The sequence below is a fragment of the Watersipora subatra genome, chromosome 1 (assembly GCF_963576615.1).
Source record: "Watersipora subatra chromosome 1, tzWatSuba1.1, whole genome shotgun sequence".
Classification (NCBI taxonomy): domain Eukaryota; kingdom Metazoa; phylum Bryozoa; class Gymnolaemata; order Cheilostomatida; family Watersiporidae; genus Watersipora; species Watersipora subatra.
In genome coordinates, this window is record NC_088708.1 from 75,734,696 (window position 1) to 75,749,109 (window position 14,414).

At 35.9% G+C, this 14,414-nt stretch overlaps 2 protein-coding genes across 2 annotated transcripts in view; one reads left to right on the forward strand and one right to left on the reverse strand.

Annotated features, from left to right (window-relative positions):
• LOC137393245 (uncharacterized) overlaps positions 1 to 7,427 on the forward strand; it is a 24,445-nt gene extending 17,018 nt beyond the window's left edge. The window contains exons 11-17 of the mRNA XM_068079707.1: positions 947 to 1,153; positions 2,654 to 2,710; positions 2,930 to 3,232; positions 3,363 to 3,409; positions 3,601 to 6,237; positions 6,338 to 6,418; positions 7,031 to 7,427. Coding sequence (XP_067935808.1) covers positions 947 to 1,153; positions 2,654 to 2,710; positions 2,930 to 3,232; positions 3,363 to 3,409; positions 3,601 to 6,237; positions 6,338 to 6,418; positions 7,031 to 7,294 — 3,596 coding nt within the window. The 3' untranslated portion in view covers positions 7,295 to 7,427. The remainder of the gene's footprint in view (positions 1 to 946; positions 1,154 to 2,653; positions 2,711 to 2,929; positions 3,233 to 3,362; positions 3,410 to 3,600; positions 6,238 to 6,337; positions 6,419 to 7,030) is intronic.
• Positions 7,298 to 14,340, reverse strand: LOC137393255 (NADH-cytochrome b5 reductase 2-like). Its single transcript, XM_068079719.1, has 8 exons — positions 14,202 to 14,340; positions 13,394 to 13,531; positions 13,086 to 13,158; positions 9,436 to 9,542; positions 9,044 to 9,257; positions 8,281 to 8,366; positions 7,697 to 7,796; positions 7,298 to 7,612 (listed from the first exon to the last, which is right to left on the reverse strand). The coding sequence occupies exons 1-8, from the start codon at positions 14,211 to 14,213 to the stop codon at positions 7,440 to 7,442; spliced, it is 903 nt and encodes a 300-aa protein (XP_067935820.1). The 5' UTR covers positions 14,214 to 14,340; the 3' UTR covers positions 7,298 to 7,439.
• Between the last annotated feature and the right edge of the window lie 74 nt (positions 14,341 to 14,414).

A 14,414-nucleotide genomic window follows, 5' to 3' on the forward strand; every position in this document is an offset into this window, starting at 1 on the left:
ATTGCGACTTTCCCAGCAATTGCGTAGTTACCTCAATTTATTATTCGTTGACGGCATAGCCCACAGTCTTTAAGACTTTTATAAAATTGACAGTGTTGTCCGAAGGTTTGTCTATAAAATTAGCCTAAAATAACGAAGCAATTTTAAACTTTTGTTAGAGAATTTCTAATTTAATAACGAACATTTTTTTGTGTGAGTTCATAAATTAGCGCGCGCGAGTCAGAAAACAGGTAATTAGTAATGTTGGTGAGCTTATAGCCATTTCAGATTCAGATGTTCGTGATTATACAGATAATTAAAGCAGCAGCAGTCTCTGAGAGTGGTGAAAGTAATAATTTTGTAAGAGTAAGAAACATGGAAGATTGTTTTAGCTTCGCATCGATCCTAGCATCACACAGCTTTATCATCGCACAAAGTATATATCCATTGAATTTTTGCATAGCAATGATGGATAAAATGTTAGCAAATTAAAATATGTAACAAAATTGTTCTAAATAGAGATTGAAATTGGAAAAAAATACTGTTTACATATCATGAAGCAATATCGGCAATTTTCGGTAAAATGGCTGACACTTGGCAGATACCCAAATTTGTACATGCTCGGCAGTGAAAGGGTTAAAGAACTTTAAGAGAAAAACTATTAAGTTGATCTCCTTTCTCAGAACATGTCGCAGTCGTAAATATTAATGCATTTTATACCATCTAAGAATCCAAACCGCAACATTTAGTTCGTTAATAGGGAAGAAAAAGTGTTTTCAGTTATTTTTATACTGCATCGTGTAAGGTATTATCCTCTATTACGATAGTCATTAAATTTTGAGTACATCAGTCTAAATATTTTGGAAAATATCTACATTTTATCAAATTAAGTAGGTGTTAATATTAATCAGTTAGTTATGCCTAATGTTTTATTCGTATGAGAAAGGGTTAGTTTTTATTACATCAGGTCATAAGATGAGAAATGAGGAAAGTCTCTCTGCGGATTTGGCAGATGAACTTCATCTTCCTCCTCCACTAATGTCTCGGGCTGCTCGAGCAATGGATATATCGCAGAGTATGTCTGCACCCAGTAAGAGTATGTCTAATGACACTCTTTTGCATGATCCCCCACCACCAGAGCAGAAGGAAGTACACATGTCTAACTATGACCAAAGTAAGTTGTTTTGTTTTTGGAGCTGCATGGACAAGCTGAACGCTAACAACAAGTATTTTTACATATGAAAGCTTTAAGGCTCAGGTTGCCATCACTAAGCATACTCCGATATCATTCACAGCATATACATGTAGTTAGTGTGTTTGGCGTCTAATCAAAATATCAATGAAGCTTAACACGAACAAATGAAAAACCCCAACCAAAGAACAGTATGTCAATTATACTATTGCTAATTTACATGTGGAAGTTTACTTCTGAAGATCATGACAACCAATAAAACTTCATGAATAAAACTTCATCTAAAGAGCTAAACTGTATTTTGAAAAATACTGTTGGTGGCTGGTGCTAAGCTCACCTGAGCTGAATGTTTTAGTCTATTTTCCGATCTCTGCAAATCTTCATTTATTCGCTAATTTTAGGCGTGGAAAATCAGCAAAGCTTATAATTTATTAGATTTTTTACAATTTCAAGAAAATAAATGTAATTATTCTATAATGACAAATGTGGAATTATCCATTTTTAGCTATTTCCGAAATATACAGTTTTTTATATATGAACTGCATCATTTTAATGAGCTATTAGCAAACATTAATCAAAGGGAAGGTAATTCTAATTTAGCTCTTAGCTCAATCAGAAAATTATAAGATTCTGTAAGTCCATAGTAATCTTTTTCCTCTAATTACATCAAAGTTTTGCTGTAGTTGTATATGTTACTTTTTGTAACTTACATAATATGGCCTACCAAAATAGTTATCAGAGTTGTTATAAAGTGAGTATACTTACAATCATACTTATAATCTCTTCTCATAATTGTGCTTTGACAAAGGAGGTTAAACAGATTATATCGGCATGTTTTGATCTGAAACTTGAGATATTAATGGGAAAACTCGCATGCTAAAAATAGCAAACATGCTGAATGTCATCAAAAAGCAATAATAATATTAACAATTGAAATTATAATGCTTAGCTCTGAATTATTTTACAATTCAAAGTATATAAAATTGGTTAAACGTTAGCCAACGGTGGTGTCAGACTCAATTTTTTAACTCCACATTTGGCTTGTTACCATTATAAAAATGGCCAGACTACTACTGCCCAGAATATTATTAGGTGCAGTGCTGTTATGGAAATAGGTATTTTTGTATTTCATTTAGAAGAAATTACATGGAGTTTATACAACATGCATTTTAGAAAATGATTATATATGAACTGCCTTAATGTATTAAAACTTGCATCTAAGTCAAAACACTAGAATCACGTCAATGATATCGTCAGCTTAACGATATTCAGACTTTATATTACCTTGAACAATATGAGAGCTATAAGCTAGCAAGTTATGAGATAACTTTTGCTTAGTCATTCCCTTTAATGTTTTTTAAAATGTGTTCTGTTGCTCATAACTTAAATCCTTCCACATAGTAATGTTTTTTCAATTTTTATTTTGATGTTCAGTTGTAAGCTGGATGACAATTCCATTTATTTAACTTCGGTATATTTTAGGTAGCAAATTGGTTCATCATGTCTACACCCCAGCCTCTCAAAGGTCTGTGGATCAAGGTGGGTTTGTTTAATTAGTCACTTTTTTTTCTGAATTAATTAGAGTACATCTCCTTGATGCCTTTCTAGGTTATTGGTATCTGGAATATGCACATTTATCTTTTATTAGCCATAAATGCTTAAGAATCAGTTGCTGTTAAAACATTTTGCAAATTCAAACCAGTTTCTGAAAAAGAAGCCCTCAAAAATTTTTAAAAGAGATAATGCTTGATTAAACAGGCCGAAGTGATAAATACCATGGAGGTATTGGACTGCCAAGCAGCACTGAATTGAGTTATCCTGCTGATTTTGACTATGGAGAGGTTGAAGAAACGGAATCTATCCATCATGAAAGGGTACAGCAGCTAGGTGCCGTCAAGCCCAAAGTTGACCAAAGAAAAGTGTGTGTTGATGTGAGACAAGGAGTGAGCAATCATGGTAAATACGTCGCCAGATATGGTGAAACTCGAGCACACCCTGTTGAGCAGAAAGCAGAGCAAGATTCATTTGCTTTGAACGAGGCCAAGCAGATGTACCGGCCAAGTATAGTATAAATATTTCTTCTATTGATGTACTTTGTCTATCTTGTTAATTGCTGTTGAAGTCTGTGAGAGGTTGGTCATAATTCAAAATAACTAAAATGTATTTACTGGTCACCGAATATATATTTTAGGTTCAGGGCCACAAATTCCAAAAGGTCTAAATCGAGGAAAGCTACAGGTAGTATTTAGTTATTAATTTGCCATTTGTGGACAAATGATGCACTTTTTTTGCATGTAAAGATCAAAGGGTGTACTGTACGTTGCTAGGTTAGCTTGCTGGTAATAATCACACTCTTTAAAATTGTTAGTGAGAAAGCTGCTGTTTGTAGGCGAGTTATACACCATCTTATTTTATACCAATATTTTCAGGAAATTGTGCATTCCATTCGTTCTACATCAGCAGGAGAAGCCCAAAAACATACAGATGTGTCTCGGTCTAAAGCTGCTGTTCTGCCACTTTTCAAGGGTAACAGCGTTTCTACATCAGACACTTTCACTTCTAGAAATATTTCTTCTAGCAATCCAAGTATGGCTAAAGAATCAGAGAGTACAAGATCTCAAGAAGGAATTGCTTATTCAAATTACGCTAACAAGTGCCATAGTTCTCATACCCCAGACCAACCTACACAAATGCTAGCATTTGGAGAAGGCAGGTCTATAAACCGAAGAGGTTGTTCACCCATAGAGTCTACCAATATCTCAAACAGTAATGGAGATCCTGTCAGTGAGCAGCATAGAAGTCTCAGAGAAAAGCAGAATCATTCTACTGAGCAAGAAGGTTCTCTTAATTTGCAACGTTCTTCGCTTGATCGACTAGGTCATTCACTTGTACAACGAAATTTGACATCTGAAACACTTGCATCACCATCTGGTGTACCAGGTTTTATAGACGAGAGGCAAACGCATTCATCTGAAGTGAGAAGAGAATCTCTTGAGCGATACAAATTGTCAACACAAGTAAGGGAATGTTCTGCTGAACAACAGAGTGTCCATGAAAAAGCACATTCTGTAGAGCCGTATGTACCACAGGAACGGCGTTATCAAACATCAAGTAGACAACAATCACAAGAAAGAGACATGTTGATGAAACAAAGAACACATGAAGTATCATCAGAAAAGAGAGGGTTACTAGATGAATATAGGATCACTGAAAGGCGGAGGGTGTCTAATAGAGAAAGGTCGCCTGGTGTACGAAAAATGGCTGATAAACGACAATCCTTTGATAGACGGAGAACACCAGATAAACACCAAGTATCGGATGTGGATATAATACCAAAAAGATCGCCAGATAGGCGAAGGACACCAGATAGACGAAGATCTCCAGGACAACGGCGATCTCCAGGACGACGACGATCTCCCATAAGACACCGATCTCCGGGACAACGACGATCTCCTATAAGACACAGATCTCCAGGACAACGGAGATCTCCTATAAGACACAGATCTCCAGGACAACGACGTCCTTCTATAAGACAAAGATCTCCAGTGCGACAATCTAGGCTTTCCAGTTTTCATGGACATTCATCTGAGAACAGAAGCCATTATGCAAAACCGCAAAGTTCTGCGCAAACCTTTAAAGCTCAAAAGCAGGGAGTTCCAGATAAGACTGCCGATGCAAGTGATTTTGTGAAGAAACCTAAGCGAAGACTTTCACCAGTTGTGCTTGATGCCAATGCACGAGCTGCTCTAACTAAGCGGATTGAGACTACATGGCAAATATATTATCATAAGTACTATAGCTGTGTACTCACTAACCCTGAAATAGTTTTGGAAATGCAAAAGGAGTATTTAAGATCCTACAAGGGTTTCTTTAAGAATGATCCACATTTTGAACTTTATTACACAAAAGTTGCCAAGCCTGAGGATTTAAGAGAAGCACTAACTCTGCGAATAGACCGTGGATCACCAGGTCCAGAACCAGAATTTGCTCAAGAACAAGTTCACATGAATCCTCCATCTTCTGCACCAAGGGGAAAGTGGATGGGGCAACCTCCCCGACCTGCATTTTCGAACCCGCAAACTCCACAGATGATGCGTTTCAACTCACCTAATAAACCATTCGGCGTGCCAAAGTCAACTGCTCGAAGACCTGTAATTGATGTTGTTGACATAACAGATAATATAACAAAGAATACTGTTGACAAATCACCTGCATTTAAATCTGCCAGTCAGACAAAGAAAATATCCGACTGTTCCAATTCGAAATTTCCATTATCTCTCAATAAACAAGCAAAAAAGCCATACATTAAGTTGCAACAGCCACCCCCTACTAACACTCAATCAAATCCGGGGCTGCACAAAAAATTGTCTCGGCCTTACCAGAGCAGTTCCGATACCACTGCACCTAAAGTCGACGTTCGTGCTGAGCTATATGGTAAATCCAAAGATAAGCATAATATTGCTAAAAGTGTTTTCCAAGGATCAGCTGAGGTGAGTTGTGATAGCGGGTCGAACCTTTTTAGTGGTGTGAAACCAAGGGGTATTTTTCCAGAAAGTTCTCCAACCTCTTCAGATGTAAACAATAAGATTCAGCAACCTTTGCGTGAAGATAGATTTAAAGAAAGAGAAGACAACGTTAAGGAGAGGGAAGGCAGGTTTAAGGATCGTAGGGAAGCGTTAACCGATCATTCTGCAGGACATTCAAGGATGCTGAAAAGTATAGAGAGAAATGACCGGTTTGAGGAAGCCAGAAGCCAGCCAAAGGGAAACTCTCAAAACGACCCTGTCATCACATCAACCACACAAGAGCTAGAAAGAAAGCGCATACAACTAGAAAAGGATGGATCAAGATCTCGTTCCGTTTTGGGACGTCTTGGACCTCAGAGAAAGTTCAATGCCTCCTCGGGTGCAGGAAGTCATTCGAGCTCACAAGATGTTAGTTCTCGTAGAGTTAGCAGAAGCTCCAGAGACAAAAAGTTTTCAAGTCAAACCAAGGAAACGAAACTGTCTGAGAGATCTTCTGCACAGTTGCTGCCAACGAAGTCATCAGAAGCTACTCTTACAGAGGTACAAGTACTATTCATTACAGCCTCCACAACATGTTGGGTTTTTGTTTAAATTCAGTGTTTCAGAGTATTTGTAAAACTCACTACCGCACTGTTTATAGATGTTTTCGGATCCTTTTCTTGGATTCGTTCACAAGACACTGACTGGGATTCTTCTTGTTGGCCAGTATCAAGAGTCTATGGTAAGTTTTGAAAGCAGATGTAATTGATCGGTTTTATTTGTCAAATACAGTCCCTGGAAGGATAATGCTCTGGAGCAGTTTCTACGATTTAGTAGCCCATGAGTGTACTAGTCATCAAAATAGGTTCAAATAATCTGAGCAATGATTTGTTCTATTTACGGTAATGATGCTATGGGCTAATGTGTGTAAAGGGAGACATTTTGGTGGATGGTTTGTGTGAAAGAAGCATTTCCCTTTTAAGCTGTCCTTGAATTCATCATGTGATAATGCTAAAAAAGCTGAATAGACGATGTGGCACACAAACTATAGGTTACACTTCTGGCAATTAATGATTCCATGTTTGACAACCCAATTGGTAGCTTGACTGTTTGAAAGTTTTATGTGCATTTGTAGGAAGTAGCACTTTTTTGCTAAGCTTGTTCATCGATGTTATTTGTATTTAATGTTAGTATTGTTATTTTATTCTCAAGTTTTATTAAATTAAACCTCAAATACTTGTAGGCACTTGGTTAATTTTTTTTATTACCTTTTCTGAACTGATTGAATTTGCTTTATTATTACTACATAAAATATCACTGGATCGCAAAGCATTTATTGTTATGCTACCTCAAGGCTGGAAGCAGGGAACCTGAGCTGCTGCAAGACAAGATCAACACTGAACAAGAACATATGCAAGCGAGGATGGTTACACCTGACGGACATCTTCTCATTCAACTTGCTCGATGTTGTATTGAGAATCCTGATGACATAGAGAAATCATTTCCGGATATTAATCCAGATATTGGAATCATACTACGAAATTTGGATAAGAATGTTGTGACCATAATTGCGGACACTCCCATTGTTGTGAATCAATCACCCAAGCATCCCTACTAAACTGCTAGAATGTTCTAATTCTTTGAATTGGAAGGACTTTGAAGACTGGATTGTGTACGATTAGACTTTATTGCAGCACTTGGATCAATTAATCAATCATAAGAAGATCAAGGCTACTCTAAAAAGTATCATTTAATCGGCATCTTCAATAAGAGAATCGCATCTCACTGGAGTAGCCCAATGAGTCAAGGTTAGGGATGCAGGCAAAGTTGATCATGGGTGGGGGGCCACACATAATTATCATTGTGTCATCAGCTGGCCCAGGCAAGTGCTCTTTAATCATGCCCGCATCTACGAACCCCTTGCTGTATTTCCAGTCTACAAAAAGTGAACGCATCTGTCACACATGTTCAAGCATACAGGATGGTTGCAGTGGCCACCAACTAAATAGACAGCACTCACCATCATTTGGCCTATCCAGTGTGTAATGGAGATGGAACTGCATGGGGTGTGCTGCTGCAACCTCTTCTAGGTCTCCTCTCAGCAAAATGTCCTCTTCAGTCTACAAAAAGAACTTGGGGTGCAGTATGGATGAAAAGTCTCAGCTGGTTATTCTTCCAGTCACAAGATCATATTTCTCAGATAGATCTTAGCATATCATTGTATACTTGTATTTGCTTCATTGGCCTTTCTGTATAAGTGCTCCTAGAGTTGTGCTAGCAACAAGAAAAGGCATGGATTTTATAAACCTGTGAAACCTCGAAAGGATCATTGTACTAAAAGCTGGATCTAGGATGTAGGTAGTGTGGACCAGGTGATAGAAATTTCAACTTCCAATGAAGCCCTTCAAAATTGGTTATAGATGAACTGGTACTATTCCTTCAAGTTTTATTGTATATATTTTTTTCAATCTTCATCTGGTACTGCTAATGAAAAGGCATATCAAATGGCAATTTCTGAACTATATTAGACAGTGGACCATCAAAACCGTATGAAGTATGTTGCTTACTGTCAATCTCTGTTAATGGCAACTAATAGCTTCATACCTGGTTGGCAAAAATCAGACTGAGTTCTGTTTTGTCCTCGGGATGCTTAAATACCTCCTTGATAAGCTGCAGCATTGGCGTAATTCCTACAGACATTAGTATTCCCATTTAATATGTTCAAATGACTCAATGTCTTTAGCGTTCATTCCAAACTATTGATTCATGGTCATAAGAAGTTTCAAATGTTTTGCTTAATGTTTCGTCACTTCTGTAATGTGTTTGAATATATTATAATCTAAACAACACAATTGCCAAAGATTTAGTTATGTACAGTACTCTATGATCCAAAATAAAATCCTTTTAAAAAAGATGCAGGTGTCATCAGTTTTAATTCACTCTAGAGTTTTGGTAGTGACTATCAAGCCCAAAAATTAGGTATGCAATGTCATTTCAAGAGGTTGAGAAATGGGTGCATTCAAGCATTAAAATTATAAACAGCTTTTACCTGCATAGCAATTTTGACACACATTTGCTTTTCTGCAAGTAGCAGGTTAGGCAGTGTCAGTTGAAAAAATCTTAGACCTATATTACAATAATAGTGGCTGCAAAGTCATTCACTGATAAATTTCTAAGGCTGTTGTGATTAACAGGCAGGTGAAATGTTTTAGTTTGAGGCTTTTGCACAAGGTATGTATACCCTGCAACAAATCAAGCTCTTGAGGGTGAATTTCATGCGTGTAGATGAGCCGAATTATCGCAAAAACTAACAAATCTTGTTAGATAGGCATTAACACTAAATATCAATTGGTAAGTTGCAGCTTACCACTTCCTCCAGCGATCATTCCAACTCTTTTCGCTGTTTTAACAGCAGCTGGGCTTTTTTTGTCTGGTTTAATGGCAAAGTTGCCATTGCCATGATAAACGCAGAGTCCGCTAGGGCCTCTGAATTCTAGAAAGTCACCAATCTTCATGCTATGAAGATGCTGTGTCATTTTACCGCCTTCTGGAAACTTAGGGTGAACATTCTTGAAATACACCTACCAAGAGTCAAGTTGTAATAACTATACTAGAGGTTGAAAAGTCCAAAGTATACCGTACGCAATTGGCAGTATAAATGTAGAATAGCGGCTGAGACAGGAAATAACGCTACAGAAATATCAGTTTTAAATCGACTGGTCTGGATTCTTTACTTCACCGTAGTCCGACCAAACCTACCTTGATCACAAAATCAACATAGCCGAGGTCATCATCGCTAGACACTGGGGTGTATGGCCTAATAACCAATTTCTTGTCAATCAGAGCACTCATGTAGACATGCATACCTACATAACAAATTTCATAGCAAACAGGTAAAGTTAGTCTTGTTTGACAATCCATTTACCCATTCAGATATCTTTATATATTCAGTTTAGGCTGTTGTAAAAAAGTATAATTATAGAAATGCGGTACGAAATACTTTCAATTCATTAAAGCTTATTTTTAAATTGGTAATGAAGATTGTATGGAAGCAATACGCAAGCTACATGTTGACATTTTGAGTATGTAAGAAATAACAATAGTCTGTTTAAAAATTTGATGCATAGCTTGGCATCAAATTTTAAACTGAATTTTAAATTTATATACTGGTACCTTGATTTTGATAATGCAAGGTGTATGCAATAGTACTTTTTGAACGATTTGACAACTATTGCTATTCATATAAAATCTTTTGGTTCTATACCTGTTTTTAAAATGCCGGTCATCTCAGATTTTATAAGTTACATACTGTATATAGTTTTCCATAATTTAATGTTAAACTTGTAGTTATATGTCGACATGAAGTTTTGTGTTCAAGTTCAGGGCACTTTTTAAAAATACAAATTAACCTCACTAACTACGAGTAACTATCATTGTGTTAGGTTGTTAGAACTTGCTGTTCACTTCAGCATTCATTTTGCAAGTCATCTTTGGCATAATTATGCAATATATGCATTGTTGTGTTCATCATGATGGCAACTTGATTGATTAACACCAGGCACAACAATGCTAGAGGACTACATGTAGATAGCTACATTGAAACAAATTGCTTGTTATTGATGACTTGCAAGAACTGGGCTAAACAACCAGTAAATACCTAGCTAGAATGCTATCTGTACTACGTGCAGGGTTTGCACACTATTCTCAAAATGGTAAATACTGGTAGTATTTACCATTTTGGAAAAAGTTCTTCAGTGGGAAAAAGCCAGAAAAAGTATGAATAATTGCATTTTGTAATAAAGAGACTTGAGCAAACTAAATTGATATATGAAAAAATATATTAATTTAGCTTGTTGAATTGGATATATTAAAAATTTATTGATTTCGAAAACAACTTTATTTCCAGTACTAATATGCATATATTGTAATATATGTAATTTACGATAGATATACATTGTGAAACATTCATTTTCAAATTCTCTGCAAATCAGATGGTTTTGTCATCATCATAGCTGTTTTTTTTCAAAATGTGCCCAATTTCTAACAACTGACTGCCTTGTACTGACGTATCTAAGGTATACTCAATACTCAGCTATAGTTGATGCGGTGAAAGTTGGGTAACAAATGAAAAAGTTTAAACCAGCATTATGAGCTCAGTAACTGAGTAAAGACAATTTCATATCTAAAATTATTATGATCTATTTTGATGAGTAGACTAGTATTTGTAACTAGCTAAACTCAGAATTTCTAATTCTTTCTGGCCCTAGATAAATGATATTTCATCTTCTCATAACTTAAGCTGGCCTATTGAGTGATACATATCAGCATTTTTAACTGAACCAAGGCAATTATTACATTGTTTTTGAAATAATTACATGTATTGAACTGAGCATAAGTATGTTCACTCATTAATAAAGTCTCAGCCCAAGAGGAACTCTCAGTCTAGTTCAATCGATCTAACTTCCCAACAATCCGCTCCGAATTTTACTTGAAATTGTGCCCAAGGCAAGTATTTTCCAACACATCTCCTTCCTGGTAGCAATAAACTGAATGCATGAATCAAATTGTTAGCAATCATAAAATATAATTCAGTAATTCTCAATATAATTGGATTTTTTTACTTTATCCCATTTTCTCTACTGTTCCCCACCTATTTCCGAATTGCCCTGTTGTCCGGAAGAAGTGTTTTTCTCATCAAAAATGCCGACCCTGACTACATGCATTTCTAAAATAATGGTTTGTAAAGAAATGCTCATTAATTGACATAGTAGTAAATGAAAACAATGATGTACCAGTAAGGGCCGATTAGCAAGTTGCAGCAACCGCTTTTGTGACTTGCTGTCAAACTTTTAAAAAGTAGGCCTACATATAAAATTAATTTGTTGTGATATTTGCTCGACATGCCAAAATGATGGTATGTTAGAAAAAATATTCCTGTGCGATTAAACCGTATTTCTTGTAATTCATTTCGAAGTTCAATAATCTAACAATAACTACAGTCAAACTTTTTTACTTTGACATCAGATTTTCCAGCATACGATGCAATATTTGAGCAAAGGTTACACTCATTTCAACATTTGATATCAAGTTTCTCAAAACTTTGTGGTTTCATATGTGACGGGGCCAATAAAAAGTAAAATCAATGTCAAACAAATATCTGGAAAAAAATAACTGGCTAAAATATGCAAACGTTAGTTAGTATAGATTATGCTGCATATCCCAATCATCGTCTCTACATCCAACCCACACATTGCCATTTGTCTGTGGTTAAGTAATAAATCATTATTGCCCTGTTAAGTTAATCTTTCACACATAATTCAATCTTCATCATAGTGTGATGTAATTCTTTTATTTAAATGTTAGATTTAATTTAGATTTTAGGGATGAGAGAGGTTGAATTAGTAAAATACTATGTATTTGGCAGTTTGTTAAAAACCCGAGGCTTTAGACATGCATAGCAAATCTGAGAACGGCTCAATTTCTTAGGTAGATGTCTGACTGTATTTCGAGTGATTACACACAGAATTATATTAAACTGTATAAAACTAAATTAATCAAGCAACAGTGAAAAATGTTTTTTGTTGTTATTTTACTGCGGAAACACGCAAGTGTAGGTGGTGATAAAGGTAATGTCAAAATTACGTTACATGTACATAGTTGGTTTGTTGTTACTTTTATATTTGGTTAAGCTTTATTTTTATTAGTCTCTTACCTTATGTAGCTGCCATGTTTTGAGAAACTTTAAAAATCATATCCAGTATGGTTGAAATTACTTTTAATGTAGAGTCAATTATCTGCTCCGACATTAAATTGTGTGGTATGCTAGAAACGCTGTATGTAGAGAGGATTAAAAATAGAGATTTTACTGCACGACTGCTAGATCAATTCAGCCGCCCTCTTCAAAAGAGACATGCATATTTGAGCAGATTCTAATGTGAAGATAAGGGCGAAACAAGTATTTACTAAAGGAATCTCAACCACTAGTCTAATATCTACTGTACCAGCAGTTTTCTAATATTTTCTTGCTAATGGTGCTGAGAGTAATGTGCTGTCATGCTTTAATTTAAGAAAAATGTCAGACACACGAATTGTTTGCAAGGTGCATCATGTGATTATTTGCAAACATCCGTGATGACGCCAAAAATAAAATGTTACATATATGCACTACATGTTTGAACTAACGATTACCGATAGTGCCTATATTTTCCATGCAAAATAATTGCTTATATATCAAGTTGGCCGTTGAGATTATTGCCTACAACAGTAGATTTTTTATTAGTGGAGAAAAATGAAGTGCACGGAGAACAATGAAGTTCGTTCAGAGCAATTTTAAAATATACATTAAGACGACCAAAGAAATATGAATGATGTAAATGGCAATTGTAAGATATTCATAACATAATACGTACCAACTGGTAAACCAAGGCAATGCTTAGGTGATGGAAGAGCAAATCGAAATTTGAAGGTGTCATGGCTCAATGTCTGTAAACAAAGATTTTTCTTTGCAAATGTAAATGAAAATAATAATGCAACGACAACTATCCGTCTGTCCAGCAATATTGTGACAGATAAAACCAACATTTGACAAGCTAATGGGGTAGCTTAACTGTCCATATATATTAAAACGTATAGGCCTACATGTACATACTGATACCTATGTTTTACCATGTTCATAATATAAGCACAACAACAACTTTATCTGTCACCTATTGCCTACCTCCTTTCCAGTCAGCTTCAGAGCTACCTTCTCATTTGGATCCAACAAAGTCTTTGGTACACCTTTCTTCATTTGTTTAATAAAAAGTAGCACCAAGGTAGAGACAGTTACAACTGCCACAGCAATTACTGCTTTAGTCTGTAATGTAAAAGTACAACAAAATTGGAGTGGCTTATAAACGCAGTCAAATCAGCAACAGACCTGGCAATCACATCGTGAATGCAGTTACAAAAGCATTTAAAGCAGCAGCAGACTTGCCAATAGCGTTGTGAACGTATTATTAAGATCTACATAGGTGCACTAAAATAGAACATGTAGTTCATATATGATTATATATCTAATACTTTATCTACAATGTATGCTCGTATTTGAATGACTGTAATTACTATTATAATCCTATTTGAACGACTATTATTATAGTCATTCAAATATGAGCACCAGTAAAAAGTTCTAAAATTAAAAGGCTTGAGAAAACGTGCAGACACAGGACCTTGTCTATGATTGGTTGACTATAAATTGAATTGACAACATCGTAAAAATGAGTGCCCGATTTAGGCAACCCGGGAAAATCTATCGATAATGCAGACCTGCTTGTCACCAACAGCAAGGAATTTTTGTGCTGATTCAACTGTTTTGAATATCATACAAAATGTTGAGACTGGTCAAATATTGTAAATTTAACTATGTCAAAATGTAGACGGGATGAGTTTAAGTCTTGGTAGCTAACTAGCTGCATAAGCAAAGAACGTTGCAAATAAGTATAATTTATTTTGAACTTCAGAAATTAATTTTTTATACTTGTCCGTACGTTAGAATCCATGGTGTTAGAGCTTGGTTATCTGTAACTTGCTTTCTAAAGAACCAGATAGGTTTGAGATCAATCGGGCTCCTCAATTTAACCGGAACTGCAATCACGATTAACGAAATGGCTTTAATCCTCATTCGACCGGTGTTTAGTTAGATGGTTTACGAGGTACAGTATGTACATGTGTATAGGCAGAAACCGCAAAAAATGTTTGGT

Bases quoted from the DNA above. Each gene is read 5' to 3' on its own strand.
- LOC137393255 (XM_068079719.1), bottom strand. The intron at 13,159-13,393 runs GTAGGCAATAGG...CTTTGTTTACAG, and splicing joins TGAAGCTGACTGGAAAGGAG to ACATTGAGCCATGACACCTT. The intron at 7,613-7,696 runs GTGAGTGCTGTC...CACTTTTTGTAG, and splicing joins ACTGGATAGGCCAAATGATG to ACTGGAAATACAGCAAGGGG.